The sequence below is a fragment of the Oncorhynchus gorbuscha genome, unplaced genomic scaffold, assembly GCF_021184085.1.
Source record: "Oncorhynchus gorbuscha isolate QuinsamMale2020 ecotype Even-year unplaced genomic scaffold, OgorEven_v1.0 Un_scaffold_968, whole genome shotgun sequence".
NCBI lineage: Eukaryota > Metazoa > Chordata > Actinopteri > Salmoniformes > Salmonidae > Oncorhynchus > Oncorhynchus gorbuscha.
Genome location: NW_025745899.1, coordinates 123,463 through 151,357, shown reverse-complemented (window position 1 = coordinate 151,357; position 27,895 = coordinate 123,463). Strand labels below are relative to the sequence as shown.

The 27,895-nt window shown below is 41.0% G+C and overlaps 1 protein-coding gene across 1 annotated transcript; it reads left to right on the top strand.

Annotated features, from left to right (window-relative positions):
• On the top strand, window positions 1-27,623 carry LOC124020888 (gastrula zinc finger protein XlCGF57.1-like). The gene is made up of 2 exons (XM_046336186.1): window positions 1-180; window positions 25,577-27,623. Exons 1-2 carry the CDS (start codon window positions 54-56, stop codon window positions 27,265-27,267), a joined length of 1,818 nt encoding a protein of 605 aa, XP_046192142.1. The 5' UTR covers window positions 1-53; the 3' UTR covers window positions 27,268-27,623.
• The last annotated feature ends 272 nt before the right edge of the window (window positions 27,624-27,895 follow it).

Below are 27,895 nucleotides of genomic sequence, written 5' to 3'. Positions count from 1 at the left end.
CAGTGAAAGAAGAGGAAGAGGTTTTTGGAGAGAAGGAGGAAGAGGAGGGGGAGATGACTGTTACAGTGAAAGAAGAGGAAGACGTTTTTGGAGAGAAGGAGGAAGAGGGGGAGATTACTGTCACATTGGAGGACGAAGAAGAACAGAAGACTGGAGATCTGATTAACACCAGTGAATACAGTGAGTACTATCTTATAAAACAGGGACATTGATCTGATTAACACCAGTGAATACAGTGAGTACTATCTTATAAAACAGGGACATTGATCTGATTAACACCAGTAAGTTGTTGAACTAACGTGTGATTTTAAAAGGATATTATACTCTTGGATATGTTGTTCTGTACTGTCGGAATTGGAAAAAGCTACAAAAGAGTCAACAAAATGTTAATGGATGAGATGCTTTTATTTATTTTTAAACCGTCTCTGACTGTCTCCCTCTGTTGTGCTCTGAATATCTCTGTTGTGCTCTGAATATCTCTGTTGTGCTCTGAATATCTCTGTTGTGCTCTGAATATCTCTGTTGTGCTCTGAATATCTCTGTTGTGCTCTGAATATCTCTGTTGTGCTCTGAATATCTCTGTTGTGCTCTGAATATCTCTGTTGTGCTCTGAATATCTCTGTTGTGCTCTGCATATCTCTGTTGTGCTCTGAATATCTCTGTTGTGCTCTGAATATCTCTGTTGTGCTCTGCATATCTCTGTTGTGCTCTGAATATCTCTGTTGTGCTCTGCATATCTCTGTTGTGCTCTGAATATCTCTGTTGTGCTCTGAATATCTCTGTTGTGCTCTGAATATCTCTGTTGTGCTCTGAATATCTCTGTTGTGCTCTGAATATCTCTGTTGTGCTCTGAATATCTCTGTTGTGCTCTGAATATCTCTGTTGTGCTCTGAATATCTCTGTTGTGCTTTTGCTCAGTCTCTGTACTCGACATCCCATGAGAGAAAAGTTCTTATTTAAAAAAAAACTTTAACATGATTTAACATGATTAAATATCAAATCGGGTTAGTATTAGGTCCGTCGTTGTTCAGTTATAAGACTGATCTGGTTTTTAAATATCTATGATACCATACCACTCATGTCTGATTTCAAATGATGAAGAGGACAGAATCGAGACGAGGAAGGATCATTGTGGTCTGGAATGTTCTGTTAATGTTCTAACACACTAAGGGCTGTTCTTAAGGATGATGTGATCTGGAACGTTCTGTTAGTTAATGTTCTAAGGGCTGTTCTTGAGGACGACGTGGAGAGGAGTGATCTGGAATGTTCTGTTAGTTAATGTTCTAACACACTAAGGGCTGTTCTTAAGGATGATGTGATCTGGAACGTTCTGTTAGTTAATGTTCTAAGGGCTGTTCTTAAGGACGACGTGGAGAGGAGTGGTCTGGAATGTTCTGTTAATGTTCTAACACACTAAGGGCTGTTCTTAAGGATGATGTGATCTGGAACGTTCTGTTAGTTAATGTTCTAAGTGCTGTTCTTGAGGACGACGTGGAGAGGAGTGATCTGGAACGTTCTGTTAGTTAATGTTCTAAGGGCTGTTCTTAAGGACGACGTAGAGAGGAGTGATCTGGAACGTTCTGTTAGTTAATGTTCTAAGGGCTGTTCTTAAGGACGACGTAGAGAGGAGTGGTCTGGAATGTTCTGTTAATGTTCTAACACACTAAGGGCTGTTCTTGAGGACGACGTGGAGAGCAGTGATCTGGAACGTTCTGTTAGTTAATGTTCTAAGGGCTGTTCTTGAGGACGACGTGGAGAGGAGTGATCTGGAATGTTCTGTTAATGTTCTAACACACTAAGGGCTGTTCTTAAGGATGATGTGATCTGGAACGTTCTGTTAGTTAATGTTCTACGGGCTGTTCTTGAGGACGACGTGGAGAGGAGTGATCTGGAATGTTCTGTTAGTTAATGTTCTAACACACTAAGGGCTGTTCTTAAGGATGATGTGATCTGGAACGTTCTGTTAGTTAATGTTCTAAGGGCTGTTCTTGAGGACGACGTGGAGAGGAGTGATCTGGAATGTTCTGTTAGTTAATGTTCTAACACACTAAGGGCTGTTCTTAAGGATGATGTGATCTGGAACGTTCTGTTAGTTAATGTTCTAAGGGCTGTTCTTAAGGACGACGTGGAGAGGAGTGGTCTGGAATGTTCTGTTAATGTTCTAACACACTAAGGGCTGTTCTTAAGGATGATGTGATCTGGAACGTTCTGTTAGTTAATGTTCTAAGGGCAGTTCTTGAGGACGACGTGGAGAGGAGTGATCTGGAATGTTCTGTTAGTTAATGTTCTAACACACTAAGGGCTGTTCTTAAGGATGGTGTGATCTGGAACGTTCTGTTAGTTAATGTTCTAAGGGCTGTTCTTAAGGACGACGTGGAGAGGAGTGGTCTGGAATGTTCTGTTAATGTTCTAACACACTAAGGGCTGTTCTTAAGGATGATGCGATCTGGAACGTTCTGTTAGTTAATGTTCTAAGGGCTGTTCTTAAGGACGACGTGGAGAGGTGATCTGGAACGTTCTGTTAGTTAATGTTCTAAGGGCTGTTCTTGAGGACGACGTGGAGAGGAGTGATCTGGAACGTTCTGTTAGTTAATGTTCTAACACACTAAGGGCTGTTCTTAAGGACGACGTGGAGAGGAGTGGTCTGGAATGTTCTGTTAATGTTCTAACACACTAAGGGCTGTTCTTAAGGACGACGTGGAGAGGAGTGATCTGGAATGTTCTGTTAATGTTCTAACACACTAAGGGCTGTTCTTAAGGATGGTGTGATCTGGAACGTTCTGTTAGTTAATGTTCTAAGGGCTGTTCTTAAGGACGACGTGGAGAGGAGTGATCTGGAATGTTCTGTTAATGTTCTAACACACTAAGGGCTGTTCTTAAGGATGATGCGATCTGGAATGTTCTGTTAGTTAATGTTCTAAGGGCTGTTCTTGAGGACGACGTGGAGAGGAGTGGTCTGGAATGTTCTGTTAGTTAATGTTCTAACACACTAAGGGCTGTTCTTAAGGATGATGTGATCTGGAACGTTCTGTTAGTTAATGTTCTAACACACTAAGGGCTGTTCTTGAGGACGACGTGGAGAGCAGTGATCTGGAACGTTCTGTTAGTTAATGTTCTAAGGGCTGTTCTTGAGGACGACGTGGAGAGCAGTGGTCTGGAACGTTCTGTTAGTTAATGTTCTAAGGGCTGTTCTTGAGGACGACGTGGAGAGCAGTGGTCTGGAACGTTCTGTTCATGAACACGGGTTTCTTCTTTCTTTATAAACAGTTTTATTTATATTTAAAAGATGATCAACATATATCTCCATTAACTTTATGGAGTAACTGCATTTCATTTATCCTTTATGGAGTAACTGCATTTCATTTATCCTTTATGGAGTAACTGCATTTCATTTATCCTTTATGGAGTAACTGCATTTCATTTATCCTTTATGGAGTAACTGCATTTCATTTATCCTTCATGGAGTAACTGCATTTCATTTATCCTTCATGGAGTAACTGCATTTCATTTATCCTTCATGGAGTAACTGCATTTCATTTATCCTTTATGGAGTAACTGCATTTCATTTATCCTTTATGGAGTAACTGCATTTCATTTATCCTTTATGGAGTAACTGCATTTCATTTATCCTTTATGGAGTAACTGCATTTCATTTATCCTTTATGGAGTAACTGCATTTCATTTATCCTTTATGGAGTAACTGCATTTCATTTATCCTTTATGGAGTAACTGCATTTCATTTATCCTTTATGGAGTAACTGCATTTCATTTATCCTTTATGGAGTAACTGCATTTCATTTATCCTTTATGGAGTAACTGCATTTCATTTATCCTTCATGGAGTAACTGCATTTCATTTATCCTTCATGGAGTAACTGCATTTCATTTATCCTTTATGGAGTAACTGCATTTCATTTATCCTTTATGGAGTAACTGCATTTCATTTATCCTTTATGGAGTAACTGCATTTCATTTATCCTTTATGGAGTAACTGCATTTCATTTATCCTTCTATGAAGGTGTAGATTGCGTTGCGTTTTGATCGCGGCCAACAGATGGACAAGGGACACTGCTTCCAGAGGCAGTTGGAACTCGGTCGTGAAATTTTAAACCTAGGACTATTTTTTTGGTGGCTGCGCACTTTAGGACACTGTTCAGTAATGTTGTAATCAATGTTCATAAAATCCAATGATCTTTATCTGTCTGATTCCCAGGGGTTGTAAAGTTCTGGCCTGAAATAAAACAGACAGAATTCCCAGCTCACAGTTGATCAGATCCTGATTTACTTGCGAGAGCTCTGCAGTTTATACACAAATACATTCATTTTATACCATCCTAACCTACGCACATACATACACACCAACATAGGGGTCTCTTCCTCTGCAGTCTCTACCTCTACATACACACCAACATAGGGGTCTCTTCCTCTACAGTCTCTTCCTCTACATACATACCAACATAGGGGTCTCTTCCTCTGCAGTCTCTTCCTCTGCAGTCTCTTCCTCTGCAGTCTCTTCCTCTGCAGTCTCTTCCTCTGCAGTCTCTACCTCTACATACACACCAACATAGGGGTCTCTTCCTCTGCAGTCTCTTCCTCTACATACACACCAACATAGGGGTCTCTTCCTCTGCAGTCTCTTCCTCTACAGTCTCTTCCTCTACAGTCTCTTCCTCTACATACACACCAACATAGGGGTCTCTTCCTCTGCAGTCTCTTCCTCTACATACACACCAACATAGGGGTCTCTTCCTCTGCAGTCTCTTCCTCTACAGTCTCTTCCTCTACAGTCTCTTCCTCTACATACACACCAACATAGGGGTCTCTTCCTCTGCAGTCTCTTCCTCTACAGTCTCTTCCTCTACAGTCTCTTCCTCTACATACACACCAACATAGGGGTCTCTTCATCTACAGTCTCTACCTCTACATACACACCAACAAAGGGGTCTCTTCCTCTGCAGTCTCTTCCTCTACAGTCTCTTCCTCTACATACACACCAACATAGGGGTCTCTTCCTCTGCAGTCTCTACCTCTACAGTCTCTTCCTCTACATACACACCAACATAGGGGTCTCTTCCTCTGCAGTCTCTTCCTCTACATACACACCAACATAGGGGTCTCTTCCTCTGCAGTCTCTACCTCTACAGTCTCTTCCTCTACATACACACCAACATAGGGGTCTCTTCCTCTGCAGTCTCTACTTCTACATACACACCAACATAGGGGTCTCTTCCTCTGCAGTCTCTTCCTCTACATACACACCAACATAGGGGTCTCTTCCTCTACAGTCTCTTCCTCTACAGTCTCTTCCTCTACAGTCTCTTCCTCTACATACACACCAACATAGGGGTCTCTTCATCTACAGTCTCTACCTCTACATACACACCAACATAGGGGTCTCTTCATCTACAGTCTCTACCTCTACATACACACCAACATAGGGGTCTCTTCCTCTACATACACACCAACATAGGGGTCTCTTCCTCTACATACACACCAACATAGGTGTCTCTTCCTCTGCAGTCTCTACCTCTACAGTCTCTTCCTCTACATACACACCAACATAGGTGTCTCTTCCTCTGCAGTCTCTACCTCTACAGTCTCTTCCTCTACATACACACCAACATAGGGGTCTCTTCCTCTACAGTCTCTTCCTCTGCAGTCTCTTCCTCTGCAGTCTCTTCCTCTACATACACACCAACATAGGGGTCTCTTCCTCTGCAGTCTCTTCCTCTACATACACACCAACATAGGGGTCTCTTCCTCTGCAGTCTCTTCCTCTGCAGTCTCTACCTCTACATACACACCAACATAGGGGTCTCTTCCTCTGCAGTCTCTACCTCTACATACACACCAACATAGGGGTCTCTTCCTCTACAGTCTCTACCTCTTCATACACACCAACACAGGGGTCTCTTCCTCTGCAGTCTCTTCCTCTGCAGTCTCTACCTCTACATACACACCAGCATAGGGGTCTCTTCCTCTGCAGTCTCTTCCTCTACATACACACCAACATAGGGGTCTCTTCCTCTACAGTCTCTTCCTCTACATACACACCAACATAGGGGTCTCTTCCTCTACAGTCTTTTCCTCTACATACACACCAACATAGGGGTATCTTCCTCTGCAGTCTCTACCTCTACAGTCTCTACCTCTACAGTCTCTTCCTCTACAGTCTCTACCTCTACATACACACCAGCATAGGGGTCTCTTCCTCTGCAGTCTCTACCTCTACATACACACCAACATAGGGGTCTCTTCCTCTACAGTCTCTTCCTCTACATACACACCAACATAGGGGTCTCTTCCTCTACAGTCTCTTCCTCTACATACACACCAACATAGGGGTCTCTTCCTCTACAGTCTCTTCCTCTACATACACACCAACATAGGGGTATCTTCCTCTGCAGTCTCTACCTCTACAGTCTCTACCTCTACAGTCTCTTCCTCTGCAGTCTCTTCCTCTACATACACACCAACATAGGGGTCTCTACCTCTACATACACACCAACATAGGGGTCTCTTCCTCTACATACACACCAACATAGGGGTCTCTTCCTCTACATACACACCAACATAGGGGTCTCTTCCTCTACATACACACCAACATAGGGGTCTCTTCCTCTACATACACACCAACATAGGGGTCTCTTCCTCTGCAGTCTCTACCTCTACATACACACCAACATAGGGGTCTCTTCATCTACAGTCTCTTCCTCTACATACACACCAACATAGGGGTCTCTTCCTCTGCAGTCTCTTCCTCTACATACACACCAACATAGGGGTCTCTTCCTCTACATACACACCAACATAGGGGTCTCTTCCTCTACATACACACCAACATAGGGGTCTCTTCCTCTGCAGTCTCTTTCTCTACAGTCTCTACCTCTACATACACACCAACATAGGGGTCTCTTCCTCTACATACACACCAACATAGGGGTCTCTTCCTCTGCAGTCTCTTCCTCTACAGTCTCTTCCTCTACATACACACCAACATAGGGGTCTCTTCCTCTGCAGTCTCTTCCTCTGCAGTCTCTTCCTCTGCAGTCTCTACCTCTACATACACACCAACATAGGGGTCTCTTCCTCTGCAGTCTCTACCTCTACATACACACCAACATAGGGATTTTCTCATGAGTCTCACCACAGTTTATAACCACTCAGCTGACAGTTCCAGGCTCCCCCAGATACTAGAGCTCTGGAGGGGCTCTCCCTGTCCTCTCTTATCTCCCCAGATTTACATCCCGATCGGTTCAAACATAGGTTAATGCTCCTGTCCGTTCTCTTTCTCCACATACATTCATGTCTTCCTAGGTACATGCCATATATCCCCTTCTTAATGAACACACATTATTTAACAAGAAAGACAGGGTAGAATTCTTGCCGTATACCTCATTTAGTCATTATTCATAAACAATCCCATAACAGCCAGATTCCCTATATATTATATATATATATATTATAGAGGAATAAAATACCTTCTAACAGGATGGCAGCACACTATATATTATATATATATATATATTATAACACCCAGACAGATTCCACCTCTAGAGACACACAGGATATATATATATATATATATATATATATATATATATTATAACACCCAGACAGATTCCACCTCTAGAGGCACACAGGATATATATATATATATATATTATAACACCCAGACAGATTCCACCTCTAGAGGCACACAGGATATATATATATATATTATAACACCCAGACAGATTCCACCTCTAGAGGCACACAGGATATATATATATAGTATAACACCCAGGCAGATTCCACCTCTAGAGGCACACAGGATATATATATATATTATAACACCCAGACAGATTCCACCTCTAGAGGCACACAGGATATATATATATATTATAACACCCAGACAGATTCCACCTCTAGAGGCACACAGGATATATATATATATTATAACACCCAGACAGATTCCACCTCTAGAGACACACAGGATATATATAATAATAATAATAATAATATATGCCATTTAGCAGACGCTTTTATCCAAAGCGACTTACAGTCATGTGTGCATACATTCTACGTATGGGTGGTCCCGGGGATCGAACCCACTACCCTGGCGTTACAAGCGCCAAGCTCTACCAACTGAGCTACATATATTATAACACCCAGACAGATTCCACCTCTAGAGGCACACAGGATATATATATATATATTATAACACCCAGACAGATTCCACCTCTAGAGACACACAGGATATATATATATATATATATATATATATATATATATATATATATATATATATATATATATATATATATATTATAACACCCAGACAGATTCCACCTCTAGAGGCACACAGGATATATATATATATTATAACACCCAGACAGATTCCACCTCTAGAGGCACACAGGATATATACATATATATATTATAACACCCAGACAGATTCCACCTCTAGAGGCACACAGGATATATATATATATTATAACACCCAGACAGATTCCACCTCTAGAGGCACACAGGATATATACATATATATATTATAACACCCAGACAGATTCCACCTCTAGAGGCACACAGGATATATATATATATATATATATATATATATATATATATATATATATATATATATATATATATATATATTATAACACCCAGGCAGATTCCACCTCTAGAGGCACACAGGATATATATATATATTATAACACCCAGACAGATTCCACCTCTAGAGGCACACAGGATATATATATATATTATAACACCCAGACAGATTCCACCTCTAGAGGCACACAGGATATATACATATATATATTATAACACCCAGACAGATTCCACCTCTAGAGGCACACAGGATATATATATATATATATATATATATTATAACACCCAGACAGATTCCACCTCTAGAGGCACACAGGATATATACAGTAACAGTCAACAGTTTGGACAGGCCTACTCATTAAAGGCATATTCTTTCTTTGTTTTCTTCATTGTAGAATAATAGTGAAAATATCAAAACTATGAAATAACACATATGGAATCATATAGTAACCAAAAAAGTGTAAAATCAAAATATAGTCTTCTTCACCCTTTGCCCTGATGACAGCTTTGCAACACCCTTTGGCATTCTCTCAACCAGATTCATGAGGTGAATTTTTTTTTTGGTTACTACATGATTCCATATGTGTTATTTCATAGTTTTGATGTCTTCACTATTATTCTACAATGTAGAAAATAGTAAAAATAAAGAAAACCGTTTAATGACTGGGTGTGTCCATACTTTTGATTGGTATTGTATATATACAATGAGTTGGGAAAGTATTCAGACCCCTTGACTTTTTCCACATTTTGTTTCATCACAGCCTTATTCTAAAAGGTATTAAAACAAATGTTTTCCCTCTTCAATCTGCACACAACACCCCATAATGACAAATCTATTCAAATTAAACTGAAATATTACATTTACATCAGTTTTCAGACTTTTTACTCAGTACTTTGTTGAAGCATCTTTGGCAGCGATTACAGCCTCTAGTCTTCTTGGGTATGACACTTCAAGCTTGGCACACCTGTATTTGGGGAGTTTCTCCCGTTCTTCTCTGCAGATTCTCTCAAGCTCTGTGAGGTTGGATGGGGAGAGTTGCTGCACAGCTATTTTCAGGTCTCTCCAGAGATGTTCGATCGGGTTCAAGTCCGGATTCTGACTGCACTGTCTTGGCTGTGTGTTTAGGGGTCGTTGACCCTGTTGGAAGGTGAACCTTCACCCCCAGTCTGAGGTCCTGAGCGCTCTGGAGCAGGTCTTTCATCAAGGATCTCTCTGCACTTTGCTCTGTTCATCTTTCCCTCGATCCTGACTAGTCTCCCAGTCCCTGCTTCTGAAAAACATCTTGACAGCATGATGCTTCCACCATAATCCTGTCTCGGAGCTGTACGGACAATTCCTTCAACCTCATGGCTTGGTTTTTGCTCTGACATGCACTGACCCCTGTGGGACTTGGTACAGACAGGTGTCGGGTTGCTCTGACATGCACTGACCACCGTGGGACTTGGTACAGACGGGTGTCGGGTTGCTCTGACATGCACTGACCCCTGTGGGACTTGGTACAGACCGGTGTCGGGTTGCTCTGACATGCACTGACCACCGTGGGACTTGGTACAGACCGGTGTCTGGTTGCTCTGACATGCACTGACCCCTGTGGGACTTGGTACAGACAGGTGTCGGGTTGCTCTGACATGCACTGACCCCTGTGGGACTTGGTACAGACCGGTGTCGGGTTGCTCTGACATGCACTGACCCCTGTGGGACTTGGTACAGACAGGTGTCGGGTTGCTCTGACATGCACTGACCCCTGTGGGACTTGGTACAGACCGGTGTCGGGTTGCAAAGGGTCGGAAACTTTCCGGAATATTCTCCATGGGAAGTTAAGCCCGGGGATTTGACTTAAATTCATCAAAAAAGTTAGCTTATAACGGTGGACCTTTTTGTGGGATACGCATAAGGCAACTTGTGCCATATTTTGGTAAACCTATCCCCCAATTTCAATGGAATTGCAACCCTCTGCATGCAAATCAAATCAAATGTATTTAGCCCTTCATACATCAGCTCCTCCAATGTATTTATAAAGCCCTTCTTACATCAGCTGATATCTCAAAGTGCTGTACAGAAACCCAGCCTAAAACCCCCAAACAGCAAGCAATGCAGGTGTAGAAGCACAGTCCATTCTTCCATCACATGTACAGTTGAATTCTCAAGGTTTTTTATTTTATTTTACTAGGCAAGTCAGTTAAGAACAAATTCTTATTTTCAATGACGGCCTAGGAACAGTGGGTTAACTGCCTGTTCAGGGGCAGAACGACAGATTTGTACCTTGTCAGCTCGGGATTTGAACATGCAACCTTCCGGTTACTAGTCCAACGCTCTCGCAGCAATCTATCTCACCAAGCAAAGTGAGAAGAATAAGAGCACCACATTGAAGCTGCCCATCAACATCCGTTGGGGTGGTGTTGTCATCATGTTTGACAGTCTCCTGGAGGGGAAGGAGTCTCTCTGAGAAATGGTCATATCACAGTCTGCCGATATGGACAGCCCCATCATGAGGATCCTCCTGGATGATATATTTTGGGAGAGAGTGGTAAACTGCCTGAATCTCCTGAAACCTATAGCAGTAGCCATTGCACGGATTGAGGGAGACAATGCCATCCTGTCTAATGTTCAGACTTACAGTGCCTTGCGAAAGTATTCGGCCCCCCTTGAACTTTGCGACCTTTTGCCACATTTTAGGCTTCAAACATAAAGATATAAAACTGTATTTTTTTTGTGAAGAATCAACAACAAGTGGGACACAATCATGAAGTGGAACGACATTTATTGGATATTTGAAACTTTTTTAACAAATCAAAAACTGAAAAATTGGGCGTGCAAAATTGTTCAGCCCCTTTACTTTCAGTGCAGCAAACTCTCTCCAGAAGTCCAGTGAGGATCTCTGAATGATCCAATGTTGACCTAAATGACTAATGATGATAAATACAATCCACCTGTGTGTAATCAAGTCTCCGTATAAATATGATATATATAATATAACATGGTAAATATATCTAATGCATTAAACATCTACATTTAAATGGTACAGTGCAAAAGTATTCATCCCCCTTGGTGTTTTTCCTATTTTGTTGCGTTACAACCTGTAATTTAAATTGATTTTTATTTGGATTTCATGTAATGGACACACACAAAATAGTCCAAATTGGTGAAGTGAAATTTAAAAAATAACATGTTTTGAAATGAAAGAAATGTTAAAAAAATATGGAAAAGTGGTGCGTTCATATGTATTCACCCCCAATGCTATGAAACCCCTAAATAAGATCTGGTGCAGCCAATTACCTTCAGAAGTCACATTATTAGTTAGATTGCACACAGGTGGACTTTAAGTGTCACATGATCTCAGGAAATATACACCTCTTCTGAAAGGCCCCTAAGCAAGGGGCACCACCAAGCAAGCGACACCATGAAGACCAAGGAGCTCTCCAAACAGGTCAGGGACACCATGAAGACCAAGTTGCTCTCCAAACAGGCTCTTCTGAAAGGTCCCTAAGCAAGGGGCACCACCAAGCAAGCGACACCATGAAGACCAAGGGGCTCTCCAAACAGGCTCTTCTGAAAGGCCCCTAAGCAAGGGGCACCACCAAGCAAGCGACACCATGAAGACCAAGGGGCTCTCCAAACAGGCTCTTCTGAAAGGCCCCTAAGCAAGAGGCACCACCAAGTAAGCGACACCATGAAGACCAAGGGGCACCACCAAGCAAGCGACACCATGAAGACCAAGGGGCACCACCAAGCAAGCGACACCATGAAGACCAAGGGGCACCACCAAGCAAGCGACACCATGAAGACCAAGAAGCTCTCCAAACAGGTCAGGGACACCATGAAGACCAAGGAGCTCTCCAAACAGGTCAGGGACACCATGAAGACCAAGGGGCACCACCAAGCAAGCGACACCATGAAGACCAAGGGGCTCTCCAAACAGGTCAGCGACACCATGAAGATCAAGGGGCTCTCCAAACAGGTCAGCGACACCATGAAGACCAAGGTCCAAACAGGTCAGGGACACCATGAAGACCAAGGGGCTCTCCAAACAGGTCAGGGACACCATGAAGATCAAGGGGCTCTCCAAACAGGTCAGGGACACCATGAAGACCAAGGTCCAAACAGGTCAGGGACACCACGAAGATCAAGGGGCTCTCCAAACAGGTCAGGGACACCATGAAGATCAAGGGGCTCTCCAAACAGGTCGGGGACACCATGAAGACCAAGGTCCAAACAGGTCAGGGACACCACGAAGATCAAGGGGCTCTCCAAACAGGTCAGGGACACCATGAAGACCAAGGGGCTCTCCAAACAGGTCAGCGACACCATGAAGACCAAGGGGCACCACCAAGCAAGCGACACCATGAAGACCAAGGTCCAAACAGGTCAAAGGACAAAGTTGTGGATAGGAACAGAATAAGGTTGGTTTATAAAAAATATACAAAACTTTGAACATCCCACGGAGCACCATTAAATCCACTATTGTAAAAAGGAAAGAGTATGGCACCACAACAAACCCGCCAAGAGAGGGCCGCCCACCAAAACTCACAGACCAGGCAAGGAGAGCATTAATCAGAGAGGCAACAACGAGACCAAAGATAACCCTGAAGGAGCTGCAAAGCTCCACAGCGGAGATTGGAGTATCTGTCCATAGGACCACTGGAAGCCGTACACGCCACAGAGCTGGGCTTTACGGAAGAGTGGCCAGAAACAAAGCCATTGCTTATTAAAGAATACAATAAGAAAACACTTTTGGAGTTCACCAAAAGGCATGTGGGAGACTCCCCAAACATATGGAAGAAGGTACTCTGGTCAGATGAGACTAAAATTGTGCTTTTTGGCCGTCAATGAAAATGTTATGTCTGGCGCAAATCAGACACCTCTCATCACCCCAAGAACAACATCCCCACAGTGAAGCATAGTGGTGGCAGCATCATGCTGATGTTTTTCATCGGCAGGGTCTGGGAAACTGGTCAGGATTGAAGGAATGATGGATGGTGCTAAATACAGGGTAATTCTTGGGGGAACCCTGTTTCAATCTTCCAGAGATTTGAGACTGGGACGGAGGTTCACCTTCCAGCTGGACAATGACCCTAAGCATACTGCTAAAGCAACACTTGAGTGGTTTAAGGGGAAACATTTACATGTCTTGCTTGGAATGGCCTAGTCAAAGCCCAGACCTCAATCCAATTGAGAATCTGTGGTATGACTTAAAGATTGCTGTACACCATCTGAACCCATCCAACTTGAAGGAGCTGGAGCAGTTTTGCCTTGAAGAATGGGAAAAAATCCCAGTGGCTAGATGTACCAAGCTTATAGAGACATACCCCAAGAGACTTGCAGCTGTAATTGCTGAAAAAGTTGGCTCTACAAAGTATTGACTTTGGGGGGGTGAATAGTTATGCCCGCTCAAGTTTTTTTGCTTGTTATTTCTTGTTTGTTTCACAATAAACAATATTTTGCATCTTCAAAGTGGTAGGCGTGCTGTGTAACTCAAATGATACAACCCCCCCCCCCCCCCAAAAAAAATCCATTTTAATTCCAGGTTGTAAGGCAACAAAATAGGAAAAATGGCAAGGGGGTGAATACTTTCGCAGAGCCACTGTAACGGTTGTCTTCGTCTTCTGACGACAAGTATGAAATATCGGACCAATGCGCAGCGCGGTATGTGTTCATGATGTTTTATTACTGAACACTGAAATACAAAATAACAACGGGAAAAACACTAAACAGTCCTGAAAGGTGCAGAAAACACTAGACAGTCAGAAAACACTAGACAGTCAGAAAACACTAGACAGTCAGAAAACATTAGACAGTCCTGAAAGGTGCAGAAAACACTAGACAGTCAGAAAACACTAGACAGTCAGAAAACACTAGACAGTCAGAAAACACTAGACAGTCCTGAAAGGTGCAGAAAACACTAAACAGTCCTGAAAGGTGCAGAAAACACTAAACAGTCCTAAAAGGTGCAGAAAACACTAAACAGTCCTGAAAGGTGCAGAAAACACTAAACAGTCCTGAAAGGTGCAGAAAACACTAGACAGAAAATAATCACCCACAAAACACAGGTGGGAAAAGGCTACCTAAGTATGATTCTCAATCAGAGACAACGAACGACACCTGCCTCTGATTGAGAACCATACTAGGAAACACAGAGAAAATATAGAGAAAATATAACATAGAAAAAAGAACATAGACAACCCACCCCAGCTCACGCCCTGACCAACCTAACACAAAGACATAAAAAAGAACATAGACAACCCAACTCACGCCCTGACCAACCTAACACAAAGACATAAAAAAGAACATAGACAACCCAACTCACGCCCTGACCAACCTAACACAAAGACATAAAAAGAACATAGACAACCCAACTCACGCCCTGACCAACCTAACACAAAGACATAAAAAGAACATAGACAACCCAACTCACGCCTGACCAACCTAACACAAAGACATAAAAAAGAACATAGACAGCCCAACTCACGCCCTGACCAACCTAACACAAAGACATAAAAAAGAACATAGACAACCCAACTCACGCCCTGACCAACCTAACACAAAGACATAAAAAGAACATAGACAACCCAACTCACGTCCTGACCAACCTAACACAAAGACATAAAAAAGAACATAGACAACCCAACTCACGCCCTGACCAACCTAACACAAAGACATAAAAAAGAACATAGACAACCCAACTCACGCCCTGACCAACCTAACACAAAGACATAAAAAAGAACATAGACAACCCAACTCACGCCCTGACCAACCTAACACAAAGACATAAAAAAAGAACATAGACAACCCAACTCACGCCCTGACCAACCTAACACAAAGACATAAAAAAGAGGTCAGAACGTGACAGCCACTGTATTAATATACATTCACATATATTCCTGTTAATTCCCATATATTCCCATATATTCCCGTTAATACCCATATATTCCCATATATTCCTGTTAATTCCCATATATTCCCATATATTCCCGTTAATTCCCATATATTCCCATATATTCCTGTTAATTCCCATATATTCCCGTTAATACCCATATATTCCCATATATTCCTGTTAATTCCCATATATTCCCATATATTCCTGTTAATTCCCATATATTCCCGTTAATTCCCATATATTCCCGTTAACACCCATATATTCACGTTAATTCCCATATAATCACGTTAATTCCCATATAATCCCGTTAATTCCCATATATTCCCGTTAATTCCCACATATTCCCGTTAATTCCCACATATTCCCGTTAATTCCCATATATTCCCGTTAATTCCCACATATTCCCGTTAATTCCCACATATTCCCGTTAATTCCCACATATTCCCGTTAATTCCCATATATTCCCGTTAATTCCCATATATTCCCACGGAAAGTTTCCACCTCTGAATATTCCCCAAACTGTGCAACCCTAGGTATGTGCCTTTCCATATCATGTCCAAATCAATTGAAATGACCACAGGTGGACTCCAATCAAGTTGTAGAAACTTCTCAAGGATGATCAATGGAAACAGCATGCATCTGAGCTCAATTTCGAAGTATCATCGCAAAGGGTCTGAATAATTATGTAAATAAGGTTTTTCTGTTTTTTATTTGTAATACATTTGCAAAAATGTTGTTTTTTTTTAAACTTGTTTTTGCTTTGTCATTTTGGGGTTTTGCGTTTTGATTGCTAAGGATTTTTATTTATTAAATCAATTTTACATTTACATTTACATTTAAGTCATTTAGCAGACGCTCTTATCCAGAGCGACTTACAAATTGGTGCATTCACCTTATGACATCCAGTGGAACAGTCACTTTACAATAGTGCATCTAAAACTTAAGGGGGGTGAGAGGGATTACTTATCCTATCCTAGGTATTCCTTAAAGAGGTGGGGTTTCAGGTGTCTCCGGAAGGTGGTGATTGACTCCGCTGTCCTGGCGTCGTGAGGGAGTTTTTTCCACCATTGGGGGGCCAGGGCAGCGAACAGTTTTGACTGGGCTGAGCGGGAGCTGTACTTCCTCAGTGGTAGGGAGGCGAGCAGGCCAGAGGTGGATGAACGCAGTGCCCTTGTTTGGGTGTAGGGCCTGATCAGAGCCTGGAGGTACTGAGGTGCCGTTCCCCTCACAGCTCCGTAGGCAAGCACCATGGTCTTGTAGCGGATGCGAGCTTCAACTGGAAGCCAGTGGAGAGAACGGAGGAGCGGGGTGACGTGAGAGAACTTGGGAAGGTTGAACACCAGACGGGCTGCGGCGTTCTGGATGAGTTGAAGGGGTTTAATGGCACAGGCAGGGAGCCCAGCCAACAGCGAGTTGCAGTAATCCAGACGGGAGATGACAAGTGCCTGGATTAGGACCTGCGCCGCTTCCTGTGTGAGGCAGGGTCGTACTCTGCGGATGTTGTAGAGCATGAACCTACAGGAACGGGCCACCGCCTTGATGTTGGTTGAGAATGACAGGGTGTTGTCCAGGATCACGCCAAGGTTCTTGGCGCTCTGGGAGGAGGACACAATGGAGTTGTCAACCGTGATGGCGAGATCATGGAACGGGCAGTCCTTCCCGGGAGGAAGAGCAGCTCCGTCTTGCCGAGGTTCAGCTTGAGGTGGTGATCCGTCATCCACACTGATATGTCTGCCAGACATGCAGAGATGCGATTCGCCACCTGGTCATCAGAAGGGGGAAAGGAGAAGATTAATTGTGTCGTCTGCATAGCAATGATAAGAGAGACCATGTGAGGTTATGACAGAGCCAAGTGACTTGGTGTATAGCGAGAATAGGAGAGGGACAAGAACAGAGCCCTGGGGGACACCAGTGGTGAGAGCGCGTGGTGAGGAGACAGATTCTCGCCACGCCACCTGGTAGGAGCGACCTGTCAGGTAGGACGCAATCCAAGCGTGGGCCGCGCCGGAGATGCCCAACTCGGAGAGGGTGGAGAGGAGGATCTGATGGTTCACAGTATCGAAGGCAGCCGATAGATCTAGAAGGATGAGAGCAGAGGAGAGAGAGTTAGCTTTAGCAGTGCGGAGCGCCTCCGTGATACAGAGGAGAGCAGTCTCAGTTGAATGACTAGTCTTGAAACCTGACTGATTTGGATCAAGAAGGTCATTCAGAGAGAGATAGCGGGAGAGCTGGCCAAGGACGGCACGTTCAAGAGTTTTGGAGAGAAAAGAAAGAAGGGATACTGGTCTGTAATTGTTGACATCGGAGGGATCGAGTGTAGGTTTTTTCAGAAGGGGTGCAACTCTCGCTCTCTTGAAGACGGAAGGGACGTAGCCAGCGGTCAGGGATGAGTTGATGAGCGAGGTGAGGTAAGGGAGAAGGTCTCCGGAAATGGTCTGGAGAAGAGAGGAGGGGATAGGGTCAAGCGGGCAGGTTGTTGGGCGGCCGGCCGTCACAAGACGCGAGATTTCATCTGGAGAGAGAGGGGAGAAAGAGGTCAGAGCACAGGGTAGGGCAGTGTGAGCAGAACCAGCGGTGTCGTTTGACTTAGCAAACGAGGATCGGATGTCGTCGACCTTCTTTTCAAAATGGTTGACGAAGTCATCTGCAGAGAGGGAGGAGGGGGGAGGAGGATTCAGGAGGGAGGAGAAGGTGGCAAAGAGCTTCCTAGGGTTAGAGGCAGATGCTTGGAATTTAGCGTGGTAGAAAGTGGCTTTAGCAGCAGAGACAGAGGAGGAAAATGTAGAGAGGAGGGAGTGAAAGGATGCCAGGTCCGCAGGGAGGCGAGTTTTCCTCCATTTCCGCTCGGCTGCCCGGAGCCCTGTTCTGTGAGCTCGCAATGAGTCATCGAGCCACGGAGCGGGAGGGGAGGACCGAGCCGGCCTGGAGGATAGGGGACATAGAGAGTCAAGGGATGCAGAGAGGGAGGAGAGGAGGGTTGAGGAGGCAGAATCAGGAGATAGGTGGGAGAAGGTTTGAGCGGAGGGAAGAGATGATAGGATGGAAGAGGAGAGAGTAGCGGGGGAGAGAGAGCGAAGGTTGGGATGGCACGATACCATCCGAGTAGGGGCAGTGTGGGAGGTGTTAGATGAGAGCGAGAGGGAAAAGGATACAAGGCAGTGGTCGGAGACTTGGAGGGGAGTTGCAATGAGGTTAGTGGAAGAACAGCATCTAGTAAAGATGAGGTTGAGTGTATTGCCTGCCTTGTGAGTAGGGGGGGAAGGTGAGAGGGTGAGGTCAAAAGAGGAGAGGAGTGGAAAGAAGGAGGCAGAGAGGAAAGAGTCAAAGGTAGACGTGGGGAGGTTAAAGTCGCCCAGAACTGTGAGAGGTGAGCCGTCCTCAGGAAAGGAGCTTATCAAGGCATCAAGCTCATTGATGAACTCTCCGAGGGAACCTGGAGGGCGATAAATGATAAGGATGTTAAGCTTGAAAGGGCTAGTAACTGTGACAGCATGGAATTCAAAGGAGGCGATAGACAGATGGGTAAGGGGAGAAAGAGAGAATGACCACTTGGGAGAGATGAGGATCCCGGTGCCACCACCCCGCTGACCAGACGCTCTCGGGGTGTGCGAGAACACGTGGGCGGACGAAGAGAGAGCAGTAGGAGTAGCAGTGTTGTCTGTGGTGATCCATGTTTCCGTCAGTGCCAAGAAGTCGAGGGACTGGAGGGAGGCATAGGCTGAGATGAACTCTGCCTTGTTGACCGCAGATTGGCAGTTCCAGAGGCTACCGGAGACCTGGAACTCCACGTGGGTCGTGCGCGCTGGGACCACCAGAGTAGGGTGGCCGCGGCCACGCGGTGTGGAGCGTTTGTATGGTCTGTGCAGAGAGGAGAGAACAGGGATAAACAGACACATAGTTGACAGGCTACAGAAGAGGCTACGCTAATGCAAAGGAGATTGGAATGACAAGTGGACTACACGTCTCGAATGTTCAGAAAGTTAAGCTACGTAGCAAGAATCTTATTGACTAAAATGATTAAAATGATACAGTACTGCTGAAGTAGGCTAGCTGGCAGTGGGTGCGTTGTTGACACTACAACACTAGAATAAGGCTGTAACGTAACAAAATTAATACTGAATACTTTCTGAAGGCACTGTATATCGAGGCTCTTCAAGGTGTCGAAAGCATTCCACAGGGTTGCTGCCCCATGAATGCTTCCCACAGTTGTGTCCATTTGTCTGGATGTCCTTTTGGTGGTGGACCATTCTTGATAAACACAGGAAACTGTTGAGTTTTAAAAACCCTGCAGCGCTGCAGTTCTTGACACGAACCGGTGTGCTTTGTACCTACTACCATACCCCGCTAAAAGACACTTAAGTATTGTGTCTTGCCCATTCACCCTCTGAATGGCACACACATACACAATCCATGTCTCAGTTGTCTCAAGGCTTAAAAATCCTTCTTTAAACTGTTTCCTCCCCTTCATCTACACTGACAATATTGGTGGTAGAACAGGTTGTAATTGATATTGATGGTAAAACAGGGTGTAGTTGATATAAAACAGGTTGTAATTTATATATAACAGGTTGTAATTGATATTGGTGGTAGAACAGGTTGTAATGTATATTGATGGTAAAACAGGTTGTAATTGATATTGATATAAAACAGGTTGTAATTGATATTGGTGGTAAAACAGGTTGTAATTGATATTGATATATAACGGGTTGTAGTTGATATTGATATAAAACAGGTTGTAATTGATATTGGTGGTAAAACAGGTTGTAATTGATATTGATATAAAACAGGTTGTAATTGATATTGGTGGTATAACAGGTTGTAATTGATATTGATGGTAGAACAGGTTGTAATTGATATAAAACAGGTTGTAATTGATATTGATATAAAACAGGTTGTAATTGATATTGATATAAAACAGGTTGTAATTGATATTGATATAAAACAGTTTGTAATTGATATTGGTGGTAAAACAGGTTGTAATTGATATTGATATAAAACAGGTTGTAATTGATATTGGTGGTAGAACAGGTTGTAGTTAATATTGATGGTAAAACAGGTTGTAATTGATATTGATATATAACAGGTTGTAATTGATATTGATGGTAAAACAGGTTGTAATTGATATTGATATAAAACAGGTTGTAATTGATATTTTCATATAAAACAGGTTGTAATTGATATTGATATAAAACAGGTTGTAATTGATATTAGTGGTAGAACAGGTTGTAATTGATATTGATATAAAACAGGTTGTAATTGATATTTTCATATAAAACAGGTTGTAATTGATATTGATATAAAACAGGTTGTAATTGATATTGGTGGTAAAACAGGTTGTAATTGATATTGGTGGTAGAACAGGTTGTAATTGATATTGATATATAACAGGTTGTAATTGATATTGGTGGTAAAACAGGTTGTAATTGATATTGATGGTAAAACAGGTTGTAATTGATATTGATATATAACAGGTTGTAATTGATATTGATATATAACAGGTTGTAATTGATATTGATATATAACAGGTTGTAATTGATATAAAACAGGTTGTAATTGATATTGGTGGTATAACAGGTTGTAATTGATATAAAACAGGTTGTAATTGATATTGATATAAAACAGGTTGTAATTGATATTGATATATAACAGGTTGTAATTGATATAAAACAGGTTGTAATTGATATTGGTGGTATAACAGGTTGTAATTGATATAAAACAGGTTGTAATTGATATTGATATAAAACAGGTTGTAATTGATATTGATATATAACAGGTTGTAATTGATATAAAACAGGTTGTAATTGATATTGGTGGTATAACAGGTTGTAATTGATATAAAACAGGTTGTAATTGATATTGATATAAAACAGGTTGTAATTGATATTGGTGGTATAACAGGTTGTAATTGATATAAAACAGGTTGTAATTGATATTGATATAAAACAGGTTGTAATTGATATTGATATAAAACAGGTTGTAATTGATATAAAACAGGTTGTAATTGATATTGGTGGTATAACAGGTTGTAATTGATATAAAACAGGTTGTAATTGATATTGATATAAAACAGGTTGTAATTGATATTGATATATAACAGGTTGTAATTGATATAAAACAGGTTGTAATTGATATTGGTGGTAAAACAGGTTGTAATTAATATATAACAGGTTGTAATTGATATTGGTGGTAAAACAGGTTGTAATTGATATAAAACAGGTTGTAATTGATATTGATATATAACAGGTTGTAATTGATATAAAACAGGTTGTAATTCATATTGGTGGTAGAACAGGTTGTAATTGATATAAAACAGGTTGTAATTGATATTGATATAGAACCGGTTGTAATTGATATTGGTGGTAGAACAGGTTGTAATTGATGTTGATGGTAGAACAGGTTGTAATTGATATTGATATAAAACAGGTTGTAGTTGATATTGGTGGTAAAACAGGTTGTAATTGATATTGGTGGTAAAACAGGTTGTAATTGATATAAAACATGTTGTAATTGATATTGGTGGTAGAACAGGTTGTAATTGATATTGATATATAACAGGTTGTAATTGATATAAAACAGGTTGTAATTGATATTGATATAAAACAGGTTGTAATTGATATTGGTGGTATAACAGGTTGTAATTGATATAAAACAGGTTGTAATTGATATTGATATAAAACAGGTTGTAATTGATATTGATATAAAACAGGTTGTAATTGATATAAAACAGGTTGTAATTGATATTGGTGGTATAACAGGTTGTAATTGATATAAAACAGGTTGTAATTGATATTGATATAAAACAGGTTGTAATTGATATTGATATATAACAGGTTGTAATTGATATAAAACAGGTTGTAATTGATATTGGTGGTAAAACAGGTTGTAATTAATATATAACAGGTTGTAATTGATATTGGTGGTAAAACAGGTTGTAATTGATATAAAACAGGTTGTAATTGATATTGATATATAACAGGTTGTAATTGATATAAAACAGGTTGTAATTCATATTGGTGGTAGAACAGGTTGTAATTGATATAAAACAGGTTGTAATTGATATTGATATAGAACCGGTTGTAATTGATATTGGTGGTAGAACAGGTTGTAATTGATGTTGATGGTAGAACAGGTTGTAATTGATATTGATATAAAACAGGTTGTAGTTGATATTGGTGGTAAAACAGGTTGTAATTGATATTGGTGGTAAAACAGGTTGTAATTGATATAAAACATGTTGTAATTGATATTGGTGGTAGAACAGGTTGTAATTGATATTGATATATAACAGGTTGTAATTGATATTGTTGGTAGAACAGGTTGTAATTGATATTGGTGGTAAAACAGGTTGTAATTGATATAAAACAGGTTGTAATTGATATTGGTGGTAGAAGAGGTTGTAATTGATATAAAACAGGTTGTAATTGATATATAACAGGTTGTAATTGATATTGGTGGTAGAACAGGTTGTAATTGATATTGATATATAACAGGTTGTAATGTATATTGATATATAACAGGTTGTAATTGATATTGGTGGTAGAACAGGTTGTAATTGATATTGATATATAACAGGTTGTAATTGATATATAACAGGTTGTAATTGATATTGGTGGTAGAACAGGTTGTAATTGATATTGATATATAACAGGTTGTAGTTGATATTGATATATAACAGGTTGTAATTGATATTGGCGGTAGAACAGGTTGTAATTGATATATAACAGGTTGTAATTGATATTGGTGGTAGAACAGGTTGTAATGTATATTGATATATAACAGGTTGTAATTGATATTGATATAAAACAGTTTGTAATTGATATTGGTGGTAAAACAGGGTGTAATTGATATAAAACAGGTTGTAATTGATATAAAACAGGTTGTAATTGATATTGATATAGAACAGGTTGTAATTGATATAAAACAGGTTGTAATTGATATTGATATAAAACAGGTTGTAATTGATATTGATATAGAACAGGTTGTAATTGATATAAAACAGGTTGTAATTGATATTGATATAAAACAGGTTGTAATTGATATTGATATAGAACAGGTTGTAATGTATATTGATATATAACAGGTTGTAATTGATATTGATATAAAACAGTTTGTAATTGATATTGGTGGTAAAACAGGGTGTAATTGATATAAAACAGGTTGTAATTGATATAAAACAGGTTGTAATTGATATTGGTGGTAGAACAGGTTGTAATGTATATTGATATATAACAGGTTGTAATTGATATTGATATAAAACAGTTTGTAATTGATATTGGTGGTAAAACAGGGTGTAATTGATATAAAACAGGTTGTAATTGATATTGATATAGAACAGGTTGTAATTGATATTGATATATAACAGGTTGTAATGTATATTGATATATAACAGGTTGTAATTGATATTGATATAAAACAGGTTGTAATTGATATTGTTGGTAAAGCAGGTTGTAATTGATATAAAACAGGTTGTAATTGATATTGGTGGTAGAACAGGTTGTAATTGATATAAAACAGGTTGTAATTGATATTGATATAGAACAGGTTGTAATTGATATTGATATAGAACAGGTTGTAATTGATATTGGTGGTAGAACAGGTTGTAATTGATATTGGTGGTAAAACAGGGTGTAATTGATATAAAACAGGTTGTAATTGATATTGGTGGTAGAACATGTTGTAATTGATATTGGTGGTAAAACAGGGTGTAATTGATATAAAACAGGTTGTAATCGATATTGGTGGTAAAACAGGGTGTAATTGATATAAAACAGGTTGTAATTGATATTGGTGGTAGAACAGGTTGTAATTAATGTAAAACAGGTTGTAGTTGATATTGGTGGTAGAACAGGTTGTAATTGATATAAAACAGGTTGTAATTGATATTGATGTAAAACAGGTTGTAATTGATATTGGTGGTAAAACAGGTTGTAATTGATATTGGTGGTAGAACAGGTTGTAATTGATATAAAACAGGTTGTGATTGATATTGGTGGTAGAACAGGTTGTAATTGATGTAAAACAGGTTGTAATTGATATTGGTGGTAGAACAGGTTGTAATTGATATTGATATAAAACAGGTTGTAATTGATATTGGTGGTAGAACAGGTTGTAATTGATATTGGTGGTAAAACAGGTTGTAATTGATATTGGTGGTAGAACAGGTTGTAATTGATATTGATGGTAAAACAGGTTGTAATTGATATTGATGGTAAAACAGGGTGTAATTGATATAAAACAGGTTGTAGTTGATATTGATATAAAACAGGTTGTAATTGATATTGGTGGTAGAACAGGTTGTAATTGATGTTGATGGTAATTGATATAAAACAGGTTGTATTTCATATTGGTATATAACAGGTTGTAATTTATATAAAACAGGTTGTAATTGATATTGGTATATAACAGGTGGTATTTCATATTGGTATATAATATATATATATATATTGGTGTCTATATAAATAATGAGAGTAAAAAGTGTCCAATATTAAATCATCACAATAAGTTCTAGCCACATTCTATTTTACAGACAAAATGTTTTTAACAGTTGCATGGGTTTATTTATTCAAATCCCTTCTGTTGAAAACCAAATGCTGGACTAGAAGCATGGGGGAATTATGTCTAGATTTTTCTGTCCAGTGGAGATGAGTTTATAAATTGCCCGGCTGGGCTGTGGGACAGTGGAGATGAGTTTATAAATTGCCTGGCTCGGCTGTGGGACAGTGGAGATGAGTTTATAAATTGCCTGGCTGGGCTGTGGGACAGTGGAGGTTAGTTTATAAATTGCCTGGCTGGGCTGTGGGACAGTGGAGATGAGTTTATAAATTGCCTGGCAGGGCCTTGGGACAGTGGAGGTTAGTTTATAAATTGCCTGGCTAGGCTGTGGGACAGTGGATGTGTAGGGGTAATTAAAATGGAACTGTTAACAGGCATTTCCCATTAATTATCTTGAATAACTAAAGCAATCAACCAATCAGCATCCAGGATTCAGATTTGCTATTTTATAATGAGCGATCTAGTCTGGATTAAACCTCAATTTTAGAGTTTTATCACGTGGAGCTTTAATTTAGATCTCTCTCTTTAACCAAATACTCTGTTTGTCTTTGGCAGGAGAGAGACCAGTCTGTCACTCTGACAGCGGGAAGAGTCCTTCAGGGGAACCAGACCCAGAGACGCCCAAACCAGCGAGACGACATCACTGGTCCCAGTGTAAAAAGAGTTTTAAGTGGTTATGGAAGCTGAAAAGTCATGATAGAACAGACACAGGAGGGAAGACTTCACAATGTTCCCAGTGTGGAAAGAGTTTTACCCGGTTAGGGAACCTGAAAAGGCATGAGAGAATACACACAGGAGAGAAACCTTTCCAATGTGCCCAATGTGGAAAGAGTTTTACCCGGTTAGGGAGCCTGAAAGAACATAAAATAATACACACAGGAGAGAAGCCTTTCCAATGCTCCCGGTGTGGAAAGGGCTTTAGGTGGTTAGGGAACCTGAAAAAGCATGAGAGAACACACACGGGAGAGAAACCGTTCCAATGCTCCCAGTGTGGAAAGAGTTTTCCACATTTAGGGAGCTTGAAGGAGCATGAAAGGACACACACAGGGGAGACATCTTACCATTGCTCCCTGTGTGGAAAGGATTTTACCAAGCTAAGGAACCTAATAAAACATACAGAATTACACACAGGAGAGAAGCCTTTCCAATGCTCCCAGTGTGGGAAGGGTTTTACACGGCTAGGGAACCTGAAGGATCACAAAAGAGTACACACAGGAGAGAAACCTTACCAATGTTCCCAGTGTGGAAAGAGTTTTACACGGTTACGGAGCCTGAACGAACATAAATTAATACACACAGGAGAGAAGCGTTTCCAATGTTCTCAGTGTGGAAAGGGTTTTACCCTGTTAGGGAGCCTGAAAAAGCACGAGAGAACACACACAGGAGAAAAGCCGTTCCAATGCTCCCATTGTGGAAAGAATTTTACACAATTGGGGAGCTTGAAGGTGCATGAAAGGGCACACACAGGGGAGACATCTTACCATTGCTCTCTGTGTGGAAAGAATTTTACCAAGTTAGGCAACCTAAAAAAACATAAACAATTACACACAGGAGAGAAACCTTTCCAATGCTCCCAGTGTGGGAAGGGTTTTACACGACTAGGGAACCTGAAGGATCATAAAAGAGTACACACAGGAGAGAAGCCGTTCCAATGTTCGCAGTGCGGAAAGAATTTTACATGGTTAGGAAACCTGAAAAAGCACGAGAGAACACACACAGGAGAGAAACCGTTCCAATGCTCCAAGTGTGGAAATAGTTTTAAAAGGTTAGGGAGCCTGAAGGAGCACGAAAGGACACACACATGGGAGACAGCTTACCATTGCTCCCTGTGTGGAAAGAATTTTACCAAGTTAGGGAACCTAAACAAACATGAAAAATTACACACAGGAAAGAAGACTTTCCAATGCACCCAGTGTGGGAAGAGTTTTACACGATTAGGTAATCTGAAGGACCATAAAAGAACACACACAAGAGAGAAACCTTTCCAATGTTCCCAGTGTGGGAAGGGTTTTACCCAGATAGGGAACCTGAAAAGGCATGAGAAAATACACACAGGAGAGAAGTCTTTCCATTGTCCGCAGTGTGGAAAGGATTTTACCCAGTTAGTGAACCTGAAAAGGCACGAGAGAACACACACAGTTTTAACAACGACCCCAGCAGTTGGAAACAGTTCGAAGAACAGAACAGAAAACCGCGTGAGAACAAAAAAAATGAAGAAACAGAAACCGAACCGGGAAAGAAAGTGATCAGTTTTGAAACAGAACCTTTATTTTAAAAGTAAAGTATTAATAACGTTATTTTACAGTAACTGTCCAGTGAAACTCTTCTTTAAAAAGTTAATATTCTGTTAACTCATCGACATAATGTTGAGTCATGCTATACTCATATTTGTGGCCAAAGCATAAATTGACACTTCAAAAACACTCAAACTTGTATCTCAAACAGACTGTTTAAAAAAAAAATGATTTCCTCATAGAACACGTTACCTCCCTGCGGAGGATGAGCTGGCCAATCTGTTGTTGGGGTACGACCCACACTATTCTGTTGTTGGGATGCGATCCACACCATTCTGTTGTTGGGATGCGATCCACACCATTCTGTTGTTGGGGTACGTTGTTGGGGTGCCCACACCATTCTGTTGTTGGGATTTCTGTTGTTGGGATGCGATCCACACCATTCTGTTGTTGGGATGCGATCCACACCAGTCTGTTGTTGGGGTACGACCCACACTATTCTGTTGTTGGGGTACGACCCACACTATTCTGTTGTTGGGGTACGCCCCACACCATTCTGTTGTTGGGGTACGACCCACACCATTCTGTTGTTGGGATACGTACGTTGTTGGGGTACCCCACACCATTCTGTTGTTGGGGT

Coding starts and splice junctions, on each gene's coding strand:
- LOC124020888 (XM_046336186.1), top strand. CDS start 54: ATGACTGTTACAGTGAAAGAAGAGGAAGACGTTTTTGGAGAGAAGGAG. Junction 181..25,576: donor GATTAACACCAGTGAATACA/GTGAGTACTATC, acceptor TGTCTTTGGCAG/GAGAGAGACCAGTCTGTCAC.